Source organism: Trichomonas vaginalis, chromosome I (assembly GCF_026262505.1).
Source record: "Trichomonas vaginalis G3 chromosome I, whole genome shotgun sequence".
NCBI classification, from domain to species: Eukaryota; Parabasalia; order Trichomonadida; family Trichomonadidae; genus Trichomonas; species Trichomonas vaginalis.
Window position 1 is genome coordinate 9,960,944 of NC_067203.1, and position 20,449 is coordinate 9,981,392.

General features: G+C 34.7%; 7 protein-coding genes across 7 annotated transcripts, besides 1 other annotated feature; 2 read left to right on the forward strand and 5 right to left on the reverse strand.

Annotated features, from left to right (window-relative positions):
• Nucleotides 1–90: 90 nt before the first annotated feature.
• Nucleotides 91–3,331, forward strand: TVAGG3_0960650 (DNA polymerase catalytic subunit family; the record flags this gene model as incomplete). Its single annotated transcript, XM_001326938.2, has 1 exon — nt 171–3,308. The coding sequence occupies one exon, from the start codon at nt 171–173 to the stop codon at nt 3,306–3,308; it is 3,138 nt and encodes a 1,045-aa protein (XP_001326973.1).
• Nucleotides 3,332–3,741: 410 nt separating this feature from the next.
• TVAGG3_0960660 (uncharacterized protein) lies at nt 3,742–6,133 on the forward strand (the record flags this gene model as incomplete). Its single annotated transcript, XM_001326937.1, has 1 exon — nt 3,742–6,075. One exon carries the CDS (start codon nt 3,742–3,744, stop codon nt 6,073–6,075), a length of 2,334 nt encoding a protein of 777 aa, XP_001326972.1.
• A 159-nt stretch (nt 6,134–6,292) lies between these two features.
• Nucleotides 6,293–6,391: a mobile genetic element.
• Nucleotides 6,392–7,759: 1,368 nt separating this feature from the next.
• On the reverse strand, nt 7,760–9,385 carry TVAGG3_0960680 (papain family cysteine protease domain containing protein family; the record flags this gene model as incomplete). The annotated part of the gene is made up of 1 exon (XM_001326936.1): nt 7,760–9,385. The coding sequence occupies one exon, from the start codon at nt 9,383–9,385 to the stop codon at nt 7,760–7,762; it is 1,626 nt and encodes a 541-aa protein (XP_001326971.1).
• A 644-nt stretch (nt 9,386–10,029) lies between these two features.
• On the reverse strand, nt 10,030–12,594 carry TVAGG3_0960690 (P2Y purinoceptor-related G-protein coupled receptor family; the record flags this gene model as incomplete). The annotated part of the gene is made up of 1 exon (XM_001326935.2): nt 10,069–12,594. The coding sequence occupies one exon, from the start codon at nt 12,592–12,594 to the stop codon at nt 10,069–10,071; it is 2,526 nt and encodes an 841-aa protein (XP_001326970.1).
• Nucleotides 12,595–12,766: 172 nt separating this feature from the next.
• TVAGG3_0960700 (uncharacterized protein) lies at nt 12,767–14,374 on the reverse strand (the record flags this gene model as incomplete). Its single annotated transcript, XM_001326934.1, has 1 exon — nt 13,484–14,362. One exon carries the CDS (start codon nt 14,360–14,362, stop codon nt 13,484–13,486), a length of 879 nt encoding a protein of 292 aa, XP_001326969.1.
• A 1,416-nt stretch (nt 14,375–15,790) lies between these two features.
• Nucleotides 15,791–17,007, reverse strand: TVAGG3_0960710 (knotted carbamoyltransferase YgeW family; the record flags this gene model as incomplete). The annotated part of the gene is made up of 1 exon (XM_001326933.2): nt 15,811–17,007. The coding sequence occupies one exon, from the start codon at nt 17,005–17,007 to the stop codon at nt 15,811–15,813; it is 1,197 nt and encodes a 398-aa protein (XP_001326968.1).
• A 178-nt stretch (nt 17,008–17,185) lies between these two features.
• TVAGG3_0960720 (COPII-coated vesicle budding) lies at nt 17,186–20,087 on the reverse strand (the record flags this gene model as incomplete). Its single annotated transcript, XM_001326932.2, has 1 exon — nt 17,840–20,077. One exon carries the CDS (start codon nt 20,075–20,077, stop codon nt 17,840–17,842), a length of 2,238 nt encoding a protein of 745 aa, XP_001326967.1.
• Nucleotides 20,088–20,449: the final 362 nt, after the last annotated feature.

A 20,449-nucleotide genomic window follows, 5' to 3' on the forward strand; every position in this document is an offset into this window, starting at 1 on the left:
TTATCGCATCTATAACTAATCAAAATAAAGATGTGAAATCAAAAAATACCAAAAATTTTGAGTAATTCGATTTCATTTTGATGTTTTTATTTTTAGACCAGTTGTACAATAATAATTCTTCATTTATTGAGATAACAATTTTTTTGCATACGTTTGGAAATTCAGGAAAAATGAGTGTTTCTTCCCTACCTACTTATTATATGAGATCAAATGACCCACCTCCAGTTTTCCCAGATAGCTGGAAGCGTCCACAAATCGTGGGTAAACCAGGTCTTGATTTTTGTCTTATAGATCTTGATTATCGTATTCAAAGCACTCCGAATTTTAAATATGATACAAGAAAAGAAGGTGAAGTTGCCGTTGTTGATATCCATGGTTGTGATAACGAAGGACATTCTATCCTTTGCCATGTTCATGGCGTTATTCCTTATTTCTATACAAGTATTCCATATAACTTTACTGCAGAAGGACTCGAAGAGCTCAAAAACAAGTTAAACAGCGCACTTTCTCCATTCAACAAAGGAAATTTAGTTGTTTACAGTTGCGAATTTGTTGAGAAGAGAAATATCTATGGTTTCACAAAGGAAGCCAAATCGAGATATGTTAAGGTTTGCACAACATTACCAAAGCACGTCGCATCTTGCCGCCGTGTTCTTGAATCTAATCAAATCCAACTTTCATGCAGTCCAAGCTATTCATTCCAAACATTTGAATCAAATGTCGACTTCATTATCCGTTATATGGATGATGTTGGTATTACTGGCTGCTCTTGGCTCAAACTTGAAGCACAAAACTACGATATCAGAAGAGTTAACGACAGACGTTCAATCAACCAATTCGAAATCGATTGCAACTACAACAGTATCATTCCTCTCGGTACAGAATGTGAATACATGAAGATTCCTCCAATGAGAATCTTATCTTTCGATATCGAAGTCGGTGGTTCTCCAGAGAACTTCCCAACAGCAGACAACGATCCTGTCATTCAAATCTGCTGCTATGTGGCCGTCCAAGGTGAAGAACATTCCAGGTTTTCCGCTGCATTTATCTTAAATACATGTACACCCATTGTCGGTAGCGCTCTTTTCCAGTTTGAGAACGAAAAGGACCTTCTCATCAACTTCCAGCGCTTCATTCAATGGGTTGACCCTGAAATTATTACTGGATATAACATTTGCGGTTTCGATATTCCATATTTAGTTGAACGTTCCATTGCCATCAAAGCCAACGAGTTCTGCGAACTTGGCCGCTACGTCAAAGAGTTCAGTACATGCAAGGAAACCACAAAAGGCACAAAACAATTAGGTTACAGAGAAACAAAAGATGTAGATATCAATGGTAGAATCCAATATGATATGATGATTGCTATTAAGAACGATTTCAAGCTTCGTTCTTACTCTCTTAACGCTGTTTCCGCTCAATTCATTGGTGATCAGAAAGAAGATGTCCATTATTCAATGATCAGCAAGCTCCAGAATGGTTCAGACACAGATAGACACAGATTGGCCATTTATTGTGTCAAGGATGCTTATCTTCCTTTGCAATTAATGAACAAATTGTTATCTGTTCTTACAACCATTGAATTATCACGTGTTTGCCATGTACCAGTGAACTACGTTCTCAACAGAGGTCAGCAAATCCGTGTTTTCTCACAGATTCTCTACAAATCTGTCAGAAGAAATCTTATAATTCCTGCTCTCACTTCACAGAAGTCAGATGACCAATACCAAGGTGCTACAGTCATTGAGCCATCAACAGGCTACTATACAACACCAATTCCAACACTCGATTTCAACTCTCTGTATCCATCAATTATGATTGGCCACAATATCTGTTATTCAACACTTATGACCAAACCGGATCCAAATGTACAATATGAAAAATCTCCAAACCATTGTTTCTTCGCGAAACATGATGAATTTCCTGGCGTTCTCCCTGAAATTCTCAAAGAATTGCTCGCAGCAAGAAAAGCAACGAAGAAACTCATGGAAGAAGCAACAGATCCAATGCAGAAGAAAGTGTTCGATAAGAGACAGCTCGCCCTTAAGATCTCCGCTAACTCCGTTTACGGTTTCACTGGTGCAACAGTTGGCAAACTTCCTTGTTTGCAAATTTCAGAATCTGTCACTGCTTACGGTCGTTCCATGATTGAAATGACTAAGGAACTTGTCGAGAACAAGTACAACAAGCAGAACGGATATTCTGATGATGCACACGTCATTTACGGCGATACAGACTCTGTCATGGTTAATTTCGGAAATATCACATTGGAAGAAGCAATTAAACGTGGAAAAGAAGCGGCCAATTATGTGTCAGATCACTTCCCACCGCCAATTCACATTGATTTCGAAAAAGCCTATAAGCCATATCTTCTTATTTCTAAGAAGCACTATGCAGGTCTTCTTTGGACGAACCACATCAAATACGACAAAATTGATGCAAAAGGTATCGAAGCAGTTCGTCGTGATAACTGTAGATTGGTTCAAGGCTTAGTCCAAAAGGTTTTGACATTGCTTCTGGTTAAAGAAGATCCAGGATCTGCAAAAGTCTTTGTCAAGAAGATTGTCAGTGATTTAGTTTCAGATCACATTGATTTATCTTTCCTTGTCATTTCAAAGGGTTTGTCTAAGAAAGCTGACCAATACAAAGGCAAACAAGCTCACGTCGAACTTGCAGACAGAATGATGAAGAGAGATCCAGGTTCAGCACCAAGAATGGGTGACAGAATTCCATTCGTCATGTGCGATGTCGGAAATGGAGCGAAAGGATACGAAAAGAGTGAAGATCCAATTTGGGCGCTGGAGCATTCCATTCCTATTGACACAAAGTACTACTTGGAGAACCAGCTCTCTGGTCCATTGAACAGATTGTTCGGTCCAATCATCGGTGAAGAGAAAGTCAAAGGACTTCTTGAAGGAAAACACACTTTGGATAAGAGAAAGACACCAATGAGAATTGATGAGTCTGAAAAGGCTAAGAAAGGTTCTCTTTTCGCTTTCGTCAAAGTGTCGAAGAAGTGTGTCTGTGGACGTGCAGCAGTTGCTGATGGAAAGAAGCCAACATGCAGCCAATGCGACTCAAGAATCAGAGAAGTTTACCAGGAGAAGATGAACTTGATTCGCTATACAGAAGAAGAATTCTCTAAGTTGTGGACTTACTGCCAACGCTGCCAGAACTCATTGACAAACGAAAACATCTGCAGCTCAAGAGATTGCCCAATCTTCTACAGAAGAAAGAAAGTTCAGCTTGAGTTAGAGGATACTCATAAGTTGCTCGCAAGATTTGATGATATGATTCCTTTCTTATAAATAAAATATTTCTATAATGTCAATTTTATATTTTTGTGTTATAAGAATCACTTGATTTGTAATATTTAATTATATTGGAAAGATTATTATTTCTTTCAATTTCTCTAAAATAAATTTGTTGCTAGACATTGGATCTTGAATAATCATTTGATTCAAATGTCGTTATACATTTGTGTGAGCAATTGAAGTCACACAAGAAAAGAAACCAAGCATATTTTGAATGAAATTTTTATTATTCACTGATTTTTGTATGAATTAAATAAAAGTGTATTTCATTTTTAGTTTGCTACGTAAATTAGTCTCATCGGATCTCTACGTATGCTTTGTTTTCGGTTTTTGTTCAACAGATGAATGAATTTTGCTTGTGATAATGATTTATCACTAAAAAAATGATTATGGTACCTGAATTAGAAAATCTCACCCCAAAATAAAAATGGAGTTGTTGCGCGAATGCTGGAACAAGCGGATAACTCCAGAACAATTTATTAGTCTAATTCCAGAACAGCAAGAAATTGAATTTTCCAAACACTTATTAAGCATTTGTGGATCGGATTTTCAACCTTGCACGTTATTTTTAGATTATCTTGAGAAACTTCTTCATAAACCAAGCGTATGTGAAGAAGTGTTCTGTAATATCTCAGATTATGATAAATCTGGCCTCATATCATTACTAAAATACAAAGGTCAAATTTTATTCAACCACCTTGATGTTGGATCAGAAAATGCAGCTAAATGTGCCTTAAACGCGCTTTCTCTATGCTTAGAAACTGGAGATCAATCGCAATCTTTAGAGATAATTGATAAACTTACAGAAACTTCCAAATTTGGCATTTTAATAGCCTCATCACGCATGTATTTCCCTACTGAATTCGAAGAAATATCACATAGAGCTAAAAACGTCATCTTAAATCCAAATGTACAATCTTCTATTCCTTTTCCAATGAACTTATTACGTAGAGCACTATTTTCACCTAAGATAACAAAAGCAGTATTGTTTTCTCGTCATGATCTTACTCTAATGACTCTTTCCAACATAATTCTCGATTCTCCTGACCCAACTTGTTTATCATTCCTCGAATTACCAACATTTTATCATTTATATCTTCATGCAGTTACTAATTATCTTACAAATCCTTCTCTTCATTCAGCTTTTTTAGTTACAAATTTACTTGTCAGAGTTTACGTAAAACTCACTGGTGGAGATACAGAAAAACTTTCAGTAGATAGATATTCTGATGTATATCTGCCAGAATTACTCTCCAAACTACAAAATTTAAGTCATGATGAATCAGAATTTCTCAGTGAAAACAGAGAGAACTGCGACTACCTCAACCAATCAACAGACTACTCTACTTTATCAAGTATCCTCATTAATAATGAAATATCCATCAATGATTCTGATTTAATTGAATATACTTTGAAAAATCCTTCATTTTCAAGTGAAATCGTTGACCATGTGTCTGGAATCGTCAGAAAATACGATACTGACTTCAAATCCTTCATTATAAGTGTTTTGAACCACTTTGACGACTTTTTAAATTTAATGATCAGACAACACAAATTTTTCACGTTTCTTCAAACAGTTCTTAACTTATCTTTGTCAATGATTGATAGAGATCCTGTTGAAGACTTCGAGATGTACCTTTATTTCGGTCTTTCATTGATAAGAACAGCTTGGGGAACAGGAAACAAAAATTTAAGACAAGAAATCGAAGTTTTCATTCAAGGCCAAGATTCTGAGAACATGAAACATTTCCTAACGCAATTCCTGCATCCACACGAACACCCCAACTATATAGTCTTGGATAAGAACTACCGATTTAACACTTTGGTCAAATTCATGAAAAAATTGAATGAAAATTCAAAATTTGAATTGACTTTAAATGACGTCACTTCACCTAACTATATATTGATACTTATCAAAGCCCTTGATGTTGACGATCCACGTCCCATCATTGACCTCCTCAGACAGAAGAAGCTTCCGCATTTCCCTTGTGTTGACATTTTGTTTAGACAAATTTTGACAAAAAACGGTTTGCAAACAAAACGGCAATTAGTTTGGAAACGCGTTGATTATGACACTATCATGCAGAACAGGCCGGAAGTTATCAACGATATTACTCCAATGCTCATCGACCAATTGAACATGATTTCTCACGATGACAATTTACAAGATGAATTTAATGACATTTTAACAATTTGGTCGGCATGGAGTGATTTATTCGGTTTTGACGTGTTCTGTAGTTTCCTTATTGAAAAGGTTGTTTGGAAGACTGCGCACGCATATGTTCCTGATGATGCATCAAGTCTTTTTGGTTCTGTTGCCTTTGTTTTGTGTCTTCTTGTAAATGGAGATGAAAAAATGATTGACAAAGCAATAGAAATTGGTTTGAAGTCAATCAATGAATACGAGACATCAATGACTGTTTGTGTTGGATTGAGTCAGTTTATTTTGTCATTTGTATGTGTGTGTACAGGAGATTGGATGAAGAGATTCACAAGAGTTATCAATGAAAGCATGGACATAATTTACCAAGATTTCGGAAAAGGAGATCCGGAATTTTTCGCTTTGTCAATTATAAAGACATCACTTCTCATGCCAAGCTTGCAGACAGCTATACCCGATGATGTTGTTCACGCATTATTAAAGGTAGATGACGCAAAATGTATAATTGACTATTTCATCGTCAAATCTGATTCACAAAAATCAAATTCGGATATTTCTAATAGTGAATTTCAAATAGATCCAGATGTTGATCTGTTGTAAATGACTTTATAAGATATTATTTTATTTGTTTTATAATATATAATATAATAAACTGTTTTATCATTTTAGTAACTATATATTATTTCTGCATCAAATTAAACAAGTCTCACTCCCAGTACTCGAACCACGAATCAGAAGGCATAGAGAATGTCGAGATACCGCCTCAGAAAGTGGAAGAACAGTATAATGAGAAGCCAGTCGATCCCGAAATATGTAGCCAATGATATGGTTTTCAATTCAGATGTTTAAGGTTAATTTTCAATTATGCTACATGCCAGTTGTAAAAAATTTGAATTAAGGTCAGATGGGCGTAAGTTAGGCCTTAAATCCGAGTTAATAAATATATATAGTGAATTAAAATTAAATTACTATGGGATGTTTATTCTTAAATAATGCAAAAGTTACTATATTTTTTCGATATAGAACAATGCTAATAGGAAATGAATCCAGAGACATCTTTAGCGCCATGTTTAACTAAGAATTTGATAATTTTTGTTGCATTAATTTTGGTGGCAATACTAAGAGGACATTCATTAATATCGAAGGAATTAAATAAAATAATGACTAATATGAAAAGAAAGAGAATTTTTTAAAATAATGATAAATATGAAATGAAAGAGAATTTCATAAAACGATGACTAATATGACAAGAAAGAGAATTTTATAAAACATTGATAAATATGAAAAGAATGGGAATATCATAAAACAATGGCAAATATGAAGAGAAAGAGAATGTCATAAAACAATAATAAATATGAAGAGAATTGGAATTATATAAAACATTGATAAATATGAAGAAAATGAAAATTATATAAAGCAATGATAAATATGAAAAGAAAGAGAATGCAATAAAACAATGATATATATGAAAGGAATTAGAATGTCATAAAGCAATGATAAATATGAAAAGAAAGAGAATTCCATTAAATATGGATAAATTTGAAAACAAAAAGAACGTCATAAAACAATAATAAATATAAAGAAAAAGAGAATTTTATAAAACATTGATAAATATGAAGAGAATGAGAATGTAATAAAACAATAATAAATATGAAAAGAAAGAGTATTGCATAAAAAAACGACAAATATGAAGAGAAAGAGAATGTCATAAAACAATGATAAATATGAAGAGAAAGATGATTTCATAATGCAATAATAAATATGAAAAGAAAGAGAATTTTTTAAAACCATAATAAATATGAAATGAAAGAGAATCCAATAAAACAATAATCATTATGAAAAGAAAGAGAATTTCATTAATTATTGATAAAGATGAAAAGAAAGAGAATTGCATAAAACATTGATAAATATGAAAAGAAAGAGTATAGTATAAAACAATGACAAATATGAAATGAAAAAGAATTTTATAAAGCAATGATAAATATGAAGAGTAAGAGAATGAGTTTCATGTTAACATTAGCACCATGCTCGACAAGGAATTGGACAATTTCTGGTGAATTAGCATTGATCGCAACACTAAGAGGACATTCGTTTATATAGAGAGAATTTCATTAAATAATGATAAACATGATCTTGAAAATAGGAAGTCATGGGGAATATTTGGCATTTTTCTGTCAATCATTTCTATGTAGCATCTTAATAAAAGAATAAATTAAATTTAAAAAAAATCATTGATAAATCAAGATAAAACACAAATTTTATTACACAAGAAAGAATATCACAACTACAGGCCGATGTCTTCAAGTGGATCTGATGGTTTGAATATTGAATGTGACTTTGTTGAAGATCTAACGAAAGAATAGTCACCAGAAGCACCTGACTTATCATAACTTGAGTCTTCGAAGTCAGCTTTGACTTGGAAAACTCTCCATGTTGGAGTTCTGACAGATAATCCTTGTTCAATCGTAGAAATTGAGTTGTATGAGTATCCGACGTATCCACAGTGGTTTTCAGAGTTACTTGGCGGATCAACCAGTCTCATTGCGTAGTACAAGTGCTCAATTGGAATTGTATCAACTAATTTGACTTCTTGTGTCCGTGCGTTGATGATATAAACGCATGGTACACCAGAATCAAGGAATTTGATAACAGGAGACTTTGAATTTCCATTTCTTAAAAGATAATAATATTCTCCTTCCGAACAATGGGTTTTGTTGATGCATTTCAACAGGGAACCTCCCGTAAATGTTCTACCACCCAAATGGCGTGTTATATCTGTAGAACATTTAGTTCCATCGCCTGTTTTTTCCAAACAAGATTTTGTGACTGGAGTCCATTTGGAAACATCATCAGGATTTGGACAAATCATCTGCTCTTGTTCATGGGAAATCAGTCCGTACAAGTATTCGATGGAATGGCCGCGAGATCCCCAACTATTTCGTAAAATGAAGGCTCCTTTCGTTGGTTTGCGACGTGTGATGTTAAGCATGAGCGGTTCTTCAAGGTCATCATTGTAACCAACGAGAACCATGGCGTGGCCAACTCCGTAAACCAAATTATCTGTATAATGAGTTATCATTTCAGCTGTGTTTGGTTTTGAGATCTGGTAATCGAGGAATGAGCAGTACTTTGTATTATCATGTGGGCATTCGAGTAAATGCTCTGTACAGATCGAAGTATTTTTGATAATTGGATTTTGATCGCATTCGAAGTAATATCGAGACACAGGCATGGGGAATGAGAATGAAAGAGGGTATCTGTACTTGTAGAGTAAATCTTTGATTCTATCGATGCCAATTCCCAATTCTCCGCCACTAAGCTTGAATTTGATAGGATTTGATGCCATTGCCTTATCGTATTTAGGACACTTCATTTCATCCTTTGGTAATTCGTTGTATGGGCAAGCAGAAATCGGAAGAACTGAAGTTTTGAAATCATCAAAGTATTCGTAGAATGTAATAAATTCTTCGATGGATCCACCATCAGCGTGTCCACGTCTCCTTAAACCTGATAAGCAGGGCACTGCTTTCGTATATTTCTTGCATTTATCAACCATCCACTTCGCAAGTGCATCCTGAGAGAAGCCAACGTACTCAGTATCATTCAAGAAACCTTTCATGATTCCATTGTGCTTGTATTGAGATTCGAGAAGATAAATTGAAGAAAAGGCCCAGCACGTGCCTCTATCGAATTGATTCCAGGCTGGTAGTAAATAACTTGAGTTAACCATAAATTTCCTTGGTGGAGGAAGATATGGATCTTTGTAGTTGACAGGAATTTGAATCTTTTTAGAGAATAAGAAATAGAGAAGATAACCAATAAAGCAAGATAAGATTAGGGCTATCAGAATGAAGATATATTTCCTATTTTTCTTGCGCGAAACTATAGTCTCGTAGGTAATATCTTCCATTTTGTCAATTTGTCAGACGGTGTCAAATTCTTCATATCATATTTCAGATGAATTCCTTTTACATTGCTTCGAAACTGTATTTACTATAGCTATCAATAAAATGTAAAATCATCAAGTAATATGGAATATTCAAACTATTTTCGTAGCATATTCAATCAATTTTCATTATGTAGTATATGAAACTTCTATATTTTGCGTTTAGAATGCAGTTGTTAGCTTGCGAGCTCAAAATAAACTAATTTTTCGAATCCGAATTATATTTTCGCAATTATTAAAAAGAAATTAATGGATTCATGATCTTTTCAAATTTTATTTTTAATTCAATATGTAAAATCTGAAATTTCACATTATTAATCTATAAAATTTTTAAAATTGTGCCTGCAAAGATGTATTGGCGCACAGACGCATCGAATGATTCAATTCTTTTTGGAATCCATATTCAGTACGATAAAATAAGGGAGAACTGTGAAAAAATCATTTACCTTTTTTTATATTTGAATGAAGCTGTCCATATCATATAAGTCTTTTGAATGTATGTAAGATGATTTAATTGTTCCGATGATGTTTTTTTTTATGAAATAACAACAAACAAAGAAATCAAGTAGATTATTAAAAAGAGCAAACGCTAGACAATTAAAATAATTTACTTCATGATGAAAATTATAAAAATCTATATAATAAACTTAGTGAAGCCAGAAAGTAGATAAGTTTTCAGGCTGTTCGTCGCCGAAACCTTCTTTCTTTTCGCCACCTTCATTGTTATCTCCATCTTCGTTTGTTTTCCTGTTACCCATGTAGAAAACACTATCAGAGAAATCGCTTGTTGCTGATGAATATTCATCTTTAGCAACACCGAGACCGTACTTCTCGTTGTTCTTGTCTCTGAACTCTTGCATTGTGTACATTCCTCTCCTCCTTATCCAAATAAATAAGGCGTAGAAGAAGAATCCGATAGTTGCACAAATTAAAGCGATAGGAATTTCATTTCCAAGAGTACCAAGATCGCGGCCGGCTACTTCAACAACATACAAGGTTGGTCCTGCCAAGGAATATGCAGAAATTTGATCAAAAACAGTCTTGAGATTTGAAAATAGACTTGTAACACCATTCTGGAAGGACCTTAAAGCATCATAAAGTCGTATTTGTACGTATTGTTCGTATTTACCATCTTTGACGCCGAAATCAACTGTGTATGCATTTGCAAAAGTACTAAGAATCCTTGATCTGAAGACAACGTATGTTTTATTGTAAGGACCATCTGGACTGTAAATCATATTCTTAAGTGTGTTAAGATCTTCCTTTAATTCTTGCTGTTTGGCAGGATCTGTAATTGTTGCTGTAGATGCTTTATAAAATTCATCTTCAAAGTTGAAATCCTTAATATTGGTTCCATTCTCTGGTATGTAGTCTGAGATTCTTGGGGTAATTTCGTTTGTAAAGATTTTTTGGGTATTAAGAAAGACTTGATGATTAGCGTTATCGGGGAATGCTGCGATGTATGCAAGTAGATCTTCCATCCGGAGAATTCCGTTTATATCTAAGGCTGTTCCCAAACCTTTGGAAGTAACTTCAGAATTTTTGTAGGCAAAGCTATCAATAATGGATTTAATTGGATCCCAATTCTCTGGGAAGGTGAAGCTGTAGCCAGTTACGTTGAATTCGAGAGAATAATTCTTGACCAAAAATGAGATTTTCATGTCAGGGAAGCCTATAGATCTATCGGTAAAGAGGCCTGTTATTCCAGTACCAATATTAGCCGTTGTTTGGTTGAAATCGTCTGTAAGGACATAAGAGACATATCCAACCAGAGAAGTTACAACAACTAATACAAGGAATATGATAGTGTATAGAATCGGGAATATCATATTAGTTGAAGCGCAGCAGCGACTACATTTGGAGTGGCCGGTGAATAATCCAGAATAAATGACTGCTGTGAAAATAATGATGATCGCGATGACTGCAATAAATATAATGGAATACTGGTTAATCTTCTTCTGGTATTTTTGGATTTTGTCTAAATTAGCGTTCATACTTGGATTTGTGTCTGCAAGAGCGGAACAGTTAGCGTTGTCTTGGAAAGAATTAAGTTGGTCAGCAAATTTTGCCTCTAAGTCAAGAGCATCCTTTATTGTGTCACTGTAATTCTTCGTAAAATCGTAAAGATTATCCATGGATTCTTTGAGCGGTGAGACCATTTCGTCAATGTTATCTAAAGCAGACTGAATCTGATCTCTGACGTCTTTGATATTTTGGGTTAAATCGATTTTCTCATTTGATTGACCGTTTTCTTCCAAAAGATCATTAATTTTTTTAATTTGCATAGCAATAGGTGCTGATGCATTATTAATAAATTGAGCAAATATGTCTTCTTCATAATAATCCGACTTCACGAGAGTAGAAACTGCTTCTGCATCTCTTTGTACTGCACCTATTAGATCTTCGAATGATTGTTGAAAACCTTGGCCAAGGCTTGTAATAACTTGAACAAATGGATCTGAAGCGTTACGAAAAGCATCGATGGCTTTACTCGTTCCATTATATAAATCATCGTTAAGATGACAATATGTATTTTTGGCATTAAGTGCTTTCTGTGAAACGTCGTTAACTGCTGGAAGAATAAGAAAAGTGAAAATCAAAGAGATAACCATAAGAACTGTACCAATGTGGAAGAAAAAGCACGTCAAAATGCTTGCTTTTGAAGACTCTTGAGCTTTGCAACAGCAACAGCAGAGAAATGAATCGAAAATGTAAAAAACAAGCAAAGCAAGTGCAACCACGATACCAAATATCGCGTAGGCGACACCCCCTAATACAACTCCAATCATTGCATCTGAGTCTTTTCCTCCAAGATTAGAATTTAATGCCGCGTCCAAAGAATCTTGAAGCTTAATTTCTGGAAATGTTAGATTGCCTTCATGATCACCCATGGAATCAGTTGTAACATTTGTAAGGAATGGTGTGGTATAATTTAAAATTAATCCGGAGACATTTATAGGTTCGTCTAACAAATTGTCAAACACATCGTTTACAATCTTTGACAAACTAACATTAGGTTTTAGTGTGTAGCCGGCGATTTTTTTGTCGTTAAACTTTGTTGCCAGTGAATGCATTGTTTTGATATATGAAAACAAAGGTCCTGTGACCTTGGGATATGCATGTGGGTAAAAATCAACTGCAGAAATGGCTACTGTAAACAAGAACAAGAACATAATAATTTTTTTACTCTGAATCTTTCAATGTCATAAAAACTTTTTCAAAGCTGCAAAATCAAAACTTGAAAGAAATGAATGATTTCGCGTGCATTAATGAATACCGTATTTTTATCCAAAAAAATTTACTTAACTGCCAAATTTGTCACTTTTCATGTGATCGATGTAAATATTAAAATCAAGGATAAAAAATTAATTTAAATGTGTATTCCGAGAAAGAATCCCAATCCACTTTTTTCTGAGAATGTGATCGTAAATTTTTTGATCAAACCTTTATATTTCTTTATAAGTAAGTTGGTTCTTGGATCTTTTTATGGAAAATTTTTAAAACCGAAATCAATTTTTGAATTGTATTGAATCGATTGTATCAATTCTCACCGAAAAAAAGATTGCGAATATGAAGTTTTTCAGCTACAAAAACTAGTCTATGGGTTTATTGGCACCATAAAAAGCAAATGATGTAAATACATGCCAATATAACTATTTTGACCTGAAAATCAATTAGACGCACCACTATTAAATATGACCAGACTGCATTGTAATTGAATGGTACACCGATAGTAAATTTTACTCTGAAATGATCTCTGATAAAGAAATAAAATATTAAGGTGAAAGTATTCTCTAGTTATGATAAATTAATCACACTAAAACAATTAGTACAAGAAAGCTAAGACCCGGAATATAACGAAACTGTATCAAAATTCAAAAAATGTGATGAAAAAGATTTCAATTCTTTAATAAAGGTATGTTTAAATAATAAAATTACAAATAAAAGTATTATCGATGTTCAAAGGCTATAAATTATAATTACTTGAGTTTATTATCAAATGACTCAAAACAGATAGTGAAAATAAATAAAGAATACAATAAAATATTAAAAAATTATTTCTTATGCGCTTTCAGCGTCTAAAAGCTGAACTTCATGGCTATCATTATACTTATTGTGACGCTTTGTAATTGTACCACGATATAGCGGTATTTCTTTGGCATCATTAATTGGCTTTTGAACTAAAAAGTTAAGACAAATAATGAAACTAACCTGATTAAGAACAGAAGTTAAAAGTTGAGTGACAACTCTAGCCCAACCACCAATCCAAGGGCTAACTTCGGATACAAGTGAGGCCACAAAGAAGGCAATATATGTAAGAGAAAATCTTCCGACAATTCTTTTATGATTTCGATTTAATCCGAGGTAATCAGAGTCATCGCGAATTCTAACCGTGATAATAAAGCAAACTAATACTAGTATAAATATCACTGTTGATTGTAAAGTTGAATTGAAACAAGTATTCTCTGACTCGTTATATGATTCAAATACTGGGAGATCCAATTTAAATATATCGACAATGACTATTGCTGCTGTAATAATAACTGTAATCAAAGATATCAATACTGCTTTTTTGATAATTGGGGAGTTTGGGGTTCCTGAATCTAGTGCTGCGACACTTGTCGCTAATTTTATTAATATTGTTACGATAATTATAAAAATCGATAAAAAGAGACCAGAATGAGCGCATCCATAAGCTGCACAAACTGGCGAACCAACTTTTTTACCGTATAACTTTGTGAGCATTCTAACATTTGCGACGGCGTATATCAATGTATATAAAAATGCGGATAAAGCGAGAAACAATCGAGTTCGCCACATTCTGTTAAATTCAAGCTCTTTCCACTTGCGCGTGAGTGCCATAATATATATGTAATAGCATATAAATGGAATTGCAATAACAATTTCCAATATGTCTGATATAAGATTCATTTCTACCATTTTTTAATTTTTGTCATAAATCAAAAACTCAAAATTTCAAGACCCTCTTTGTTTAAATTAAATGATTATTGGTTTATTGGATTCCTATTATATAATGCACCATGTATATTAGGTTTTGATTTAAAAACTTCAGGAGTTTAGATTTTCAATAGAAATATTGATAAAACTCATTGAATATTTTCAAGCGACAAAATTACTTCCAACGTTTTACGATTTATATTTAAAATATAGCTTAAGCCATGCTATGTTTCTTTTGAAAAGTTAAATAATTAGGAACAATTTCATAGATTACGAATTATTATAAGAAAAGCATAATTTTCATACAAGAAATACAAGGTTAGAGAACCTAAGTTTATTATTATAAATAAGGGTTTCGTTTTGCGAAAAAAACGTACAATACGCAATTTCGCTAAAAAAACATTTAGCTAGCAATTTCGACCTTTGACTCCACTCAAGACGTCACTTTTTTAATTTTGCGGTATCATATTTTTGGAAAATCTTTATGAATATTATATAAAAAGTCTCTTTAATATCTATATTTCATATTTTTATCGATTTTTAAAGTTTTTGCGAAAAGTATTCAATTATTTTTGCTATTTGGTCGGGTAAATGTCAGATTTGCGACATTTTCTGATATGATATTCAGATTCTACGTTGATAATAATGCATATAGAACCCTCTTGCTATTGTGTCAAAATTGCGAAACCGATAGCAAAAATATCTCGCAATATCAAAATTGAGATATTGAGTGAATTATGCATTATAGAGATTAAAAATCTGATTTGTGAAAACATCTCATCAGTTTCTAGCTAATTCAAAAATCTTTACTATCTTATTCGATTAAAATGAAAAGGGAATAGTTTCATTATGCTTTAAATGACAGCCTTATAATATAATCATAGTTTTCGCTCAATATGCAGCATTTTTTTTCGAAATCTATGGTCAATATCCTAAATACTGATTGCTTTGCATTCATATCTCTTACATTTTCTATACCCACATCACTATTCATTGCTATTCCTATCTTTTTCATTTTTGTTTGTTTCTCATAATTTCTCAAAAAACATGATAACTTGATATTTGTAAATATCATACTTTATAACGTAAATAAGAACTTGACCTATTAAGAAAAGCAGTAATGAAAAGAAAATCTGAAATTCATAAAAATTACAAGTTTCTGATGACAATTAGCTTAATTAAACCAGGTACAAGATTATATAATTGTATTTTCTATCCAATTATCCATATAATATCTTATCCAGAAAAAATAACTTGATCAATACCAAATGATTTTTTAACTAGTAAATAAAGTATTTTCTTTACACACACATTGTATATCATAGTTTTTTTTTGGTTTCGCAAAACATCCAAAAACAAATATGCTATAAAAGTGACAATTTTAGCAAAACGAAATCCTTATTATAAATATATAAAACTATAAAAAGCCTTTAGAATTCCTGGTTCTTCTCATTGCGAGCAATGATGCCCTTGATAGCACCAGCAACAGACTTGCACTTGCAGTGCATGATCATGGAAGCGATTATGAATGGCTTGTGGGAGGCCTCGAAGTATGTATCAAGGCGGTTCTTCTGGAAGCACTCGTTTGTGATTTCACCGCGTTCGCATGAGAGTCCAGAGATATCTGCTGGAAGGCAGTGCATGTAGAGGGCCTTGCCGTCCTTTGTTGTAGCCATCATCTCGTCATCGCATTGCCAGTCGATGTACTTCTTGTTGAGTTCGAGGCATTCCTTCTCTGTTGCCTTAAGGCCATCATAGTCCTTCTTCTTAAGCTGCTGTGTACGCTTCTCGGAAATCCACATTGGAGCCCAGGACTTTGGATAGACGACATCAGCGCCCTTGAAAGCCTCTCTCATGTTGTGTGAGATTTCGAATGAGCCGCCAGCCTTCTCAGCGTTCTTCTTTGTGATTTCGATGATTTCTGGGATGAGATCGTAGCCCTCTGGGTGAGCGAGGACAAGGTTTGTGCCGAAGCGGGAAAGAAGGGCGATGAAGCCTTGTGGGACGGAAAGTGGCTTGCCATATGATGGAGAATAAGCCCAGGACATGACAATCTTCTTGCCGCGGAGAGCCTCGAGGGATCCGAAGACCTTAACGAGGTGGGAAAGATCAGCCATAGCCTGTGTTGGGTGATCTTCATCGCACTGAAGGTTGATGATGCATGGGCGCTTGAAGAGAACCTTCTTTTCAGCGGATTCTGTGATGGACTCGCCAACTTCGAGCATGTACTTGTGGCCAGCGCCAAGGTAAAGGTCATCACGGATACCGATGGCCTCTGTGAAGAATGAGATCATTGTAGCTGTTTCGCGAACTGTTTCACCGTGGGAGATCTGGGACTTGCCTTCATCGAGATCGGAAAGGGAAAGGCCGAGCATTGATGTGGCAGAGGCGAAGGAGAAGCGTGTACGTGTTGAGTTATCACGGAAGATGGAAGCGCCAAGGCCGGACTTGAAAATCTTGCAAGAAACGTTGTTCTTGATGAGTTCCTCAAGTGCCCATGAGCAGTTGAGTGTGGATCTGATTGTTTCGTCGTTCATATCCCATGTGCGGAGCCAGTCCTTGCCATAGGTGCAGATCTTGCCATCGAGCTTCTCGAGTTCCTGAACGTAGCCGTCAAGAGCAGACATTGAAGGTGAAGTCAATTGAATGGCCTAACCATCGTATACATTGAATTTGATTGTTTTCATCGTTTTCGATTTCTCAATTTTTGAATTGGAACTTGTCATTAATAATCCCAAAATCCATAAATTGTCAATTTATCCAAACATTTCAAAAACCATTTATCGTTCTCAAATAATTTATTTTGTCAGTTTCTCTATCGGTCGATTTCTCATTTTAAGTTTATGATGTATTTTTCGAGGAATAGCCAAAATGGTGTCTTTGTTCTCCTTGTTTGCCTTTCAATTTTTCAAAGATATTTCAAATCTCGTAATCAGGGATAACAATTCTCGTTATTTTGATGTAATCCTTATGGGATAGACCTTAAAATTAATCCATTTAAAATAAATATTTCAAATCAGCAATTTTGCTTGTGTGTTGCTTCTAAATAATTTTTCAATTTTTCTCCAGTACAAAACAGTCATAAAATGATCTTATCGATTTACCTTTGTAAACAACCCGGATTCTTTTAATTAATAAACGAAGCTTCTAGATTAAAATCACTCCGTTCAAAATGTAATTGATTCCTACTTTTCAACATGGTCGATATTCAGCTGATGACTAAACGATCTATGGCATCTTTATTGTTGAAATATCTAATCAATAGTTTTCCATCTGCTTTAATGAATCAAATGCTATTCAATTATACCAATTTATCTCTTGAAATAAGAATCATTTAAAACCTTGTCGATAATTAAATGTAATATTTCTATTCTCGATATGATCCAGAGAAAAATTAAATTTTGTCGATACAATAATTCGAAAAAACTATAAGTAATTTTAAATAATAATATTAAATTTTTATTTGACAATAATTGCTTTGAGTTTTGTGAAGAAAGCATCGTAACTTGGTTCATCAGATCCGAGATGCTCATCTTGTGATGATTGTCCAGGAGCCATATTGCGGTCAATCATCATTGGATTGCATCTTGCAACTAAATATCTTGCAAGAGAAGAATCCTGTTCGCAAGTAACAAGTTGAGGAGCTGGGAATCTCATTTTAACAACTTCTTGGGCCTCAGCCAATGGTCCTTCGATAGAGTTCTTAATATTTGCATAGCGAGAATCATTCTGTAATCCCTGGTGTCCGTAAGCAGCGACATCGTTTCCATACCAAACTAATGCTCTGAAATAAGTATCCAAGAAGAGAGATGTTTCTTTCTTGAGTGAATTCATTTCGAGTGGAACGTAAGTAGGCTCTAAAGAAGTGATTGAGAAAGATTTCAACATTGGCTGCATCATTAACAAGCAGTTTGTTGTATCTTCAACAAGCATTGCCATTCTGACGCTTGCTGTGCTATCTGGGCTGGCGTTGAATGTTTGCATGAAAGATGATCTTCTGAAGTGGTACATAAACTGAGGAAGATCAATGATGCTTGCTGGAAGTGATAGTGAATCTTTCTTACCTCTCTGGTAGGAGCCCAAAACGCGGCATGTGTTGATAATTGTTTGGTCAAGGAATTTGACTGTATCTGAGAGTGGTTCTCTCAATGTGCGCCATACGCAGTTCTTTGCGATGATTGCTGCGGCGGCTTGCTGGTCAATGCATGCGGCAATCTGCTCTTTCTGTGATCCCCAGTCGAGGAAGTTCACCGGGAATGTAGAGACTCTCAATTTTTCAGAGCCATTGTAAAGTGATCGGAATTTGAGAGTCAATTGAATAAATCCTGAAGAATTTGCAGGAACAGGATTCGACTTTGGATTTGCTGTTTCGAAGAAGATGGCGAATGTTGTATTAGGAAGAATACCTGCAACATGCCATTGAACTGAGCCTCCTTCTCCAACAACATTTTGAGAAACTGATGGATTTACGACTTTGTTTGAAAGGCATGGGCCAACAACACCTCTTATAGCAAGTCCCTTAGAGCAGGCGACCTGTAGAGTACCGTTGAGACCGGATGACTCGATAAATGGCTGGGAAAGGAACTTAATAAGCGATTGAGAAATTGTTTCGTCATTCCAAGTTTCGCATGAGAGCAAGAAGCCGCCCGTCGAAAGGCAAGCACCGCACATTTCATGAATACCTGCTTCTTCGAATGAAGCTGCGATGATATCGATTACAACATTTTCTGCGCTGGCTTCTGCGCCTAATTTGTTGAAGAACTCTTTGGCAGGCTCTGTGAACTGTGCTTTGCCAAGCTCTATATCGCGGTGCTGACGAATTAAATCGACTCTCTTTGATGAAGCGATTGCGCCTGGTCCGCGAGTGACAGGACCTGATGTAAAGAGTAAGACATGACCGCCGCATGTTGGATAAATGGCTTTTATGAGGTTGACGGCGAGATGAAGTGCAGCTCCAGTGCTACGTGAAGGTCTATCGCCTTTTTGTACTGGGAATGGATCGTGCTCGAGTGAGTCAATGAGATTTGTAAGCATTTGTTCTGCTTGGTCGATTGGAATAATAACATTGTTTGAATTTTCGCCTGGTTTTGGATAATAACTTAAATAACTCTGTAATTGTTGATGTGTATATGTCTTTTTGCCATTAAATACGAAATCGCGTGGGCATTCGCTGTAAATTAATTCTTTAAGATAGACATTTGTTCCGAAAGTGATTAAACCGACAAGAGCATTTGAAGGAAGAGAGCTAATTGTTTGGAGAAGGATATTCTTAAGATAATCGTGCTCTTTATTGACAGAGCATAAATCAACAACAAAAACGAAAATTGGCCTTTCTGGCATGTTATCTCTAAGAAGATATTCAACTGTTGTATAGTCTTTAATAATTTCTGCTGCTTGCTGTGTTTCTGTCATTGCATGATAAGCCTGTGGAAGTGGATTTAAGCTATTGCAAAGAGGGCATACCCATGTATGCTTTTGATAATCAACAACTGCATATGGGTTGAGAATGCTATGACAGTTCGGGCATTCAACTGGAGGGTAATTTAAAATGTCCATATCTCTTCCTTCGATTTTTTTCAAAGGAGTATAAATACAGCCAGATGGAACTGCCATTGAAGCACAGTCTTGCTGATTTGTTGGTAAGGCATATGTAGAAATGCGAATACCATTTAGATCCTCAAAAACTCTTGGGTCCATTCAACAAGAAAAATTTTTGTTTTTCTAATGATCGGAGAAGGTCCTCAAAATTAAATGTAAATTTTGTCACGTTTTGTACGTAAATTTTTTATTCTTCATTTCTCATCGGAATTTGAACTCCAGAATAAAGAACGTATTCCTTACCTAAAGTATTTCAAAATGATAACTATATTCAGACGTATTATTACTAAATATATTTCATTTTACCAAATAATTCGAAAAATTTTGTTTTAGTAACTATTTAAATGAACCCAACAAGGATCCATTTGATATGCCTACGAAAACTATATTGGAAAATACTATTAGTTTACTTACTAAACCATGAAAATTCGAAATTTACATTCAGATTTTTTGTTAAAAATATGGTTTTAG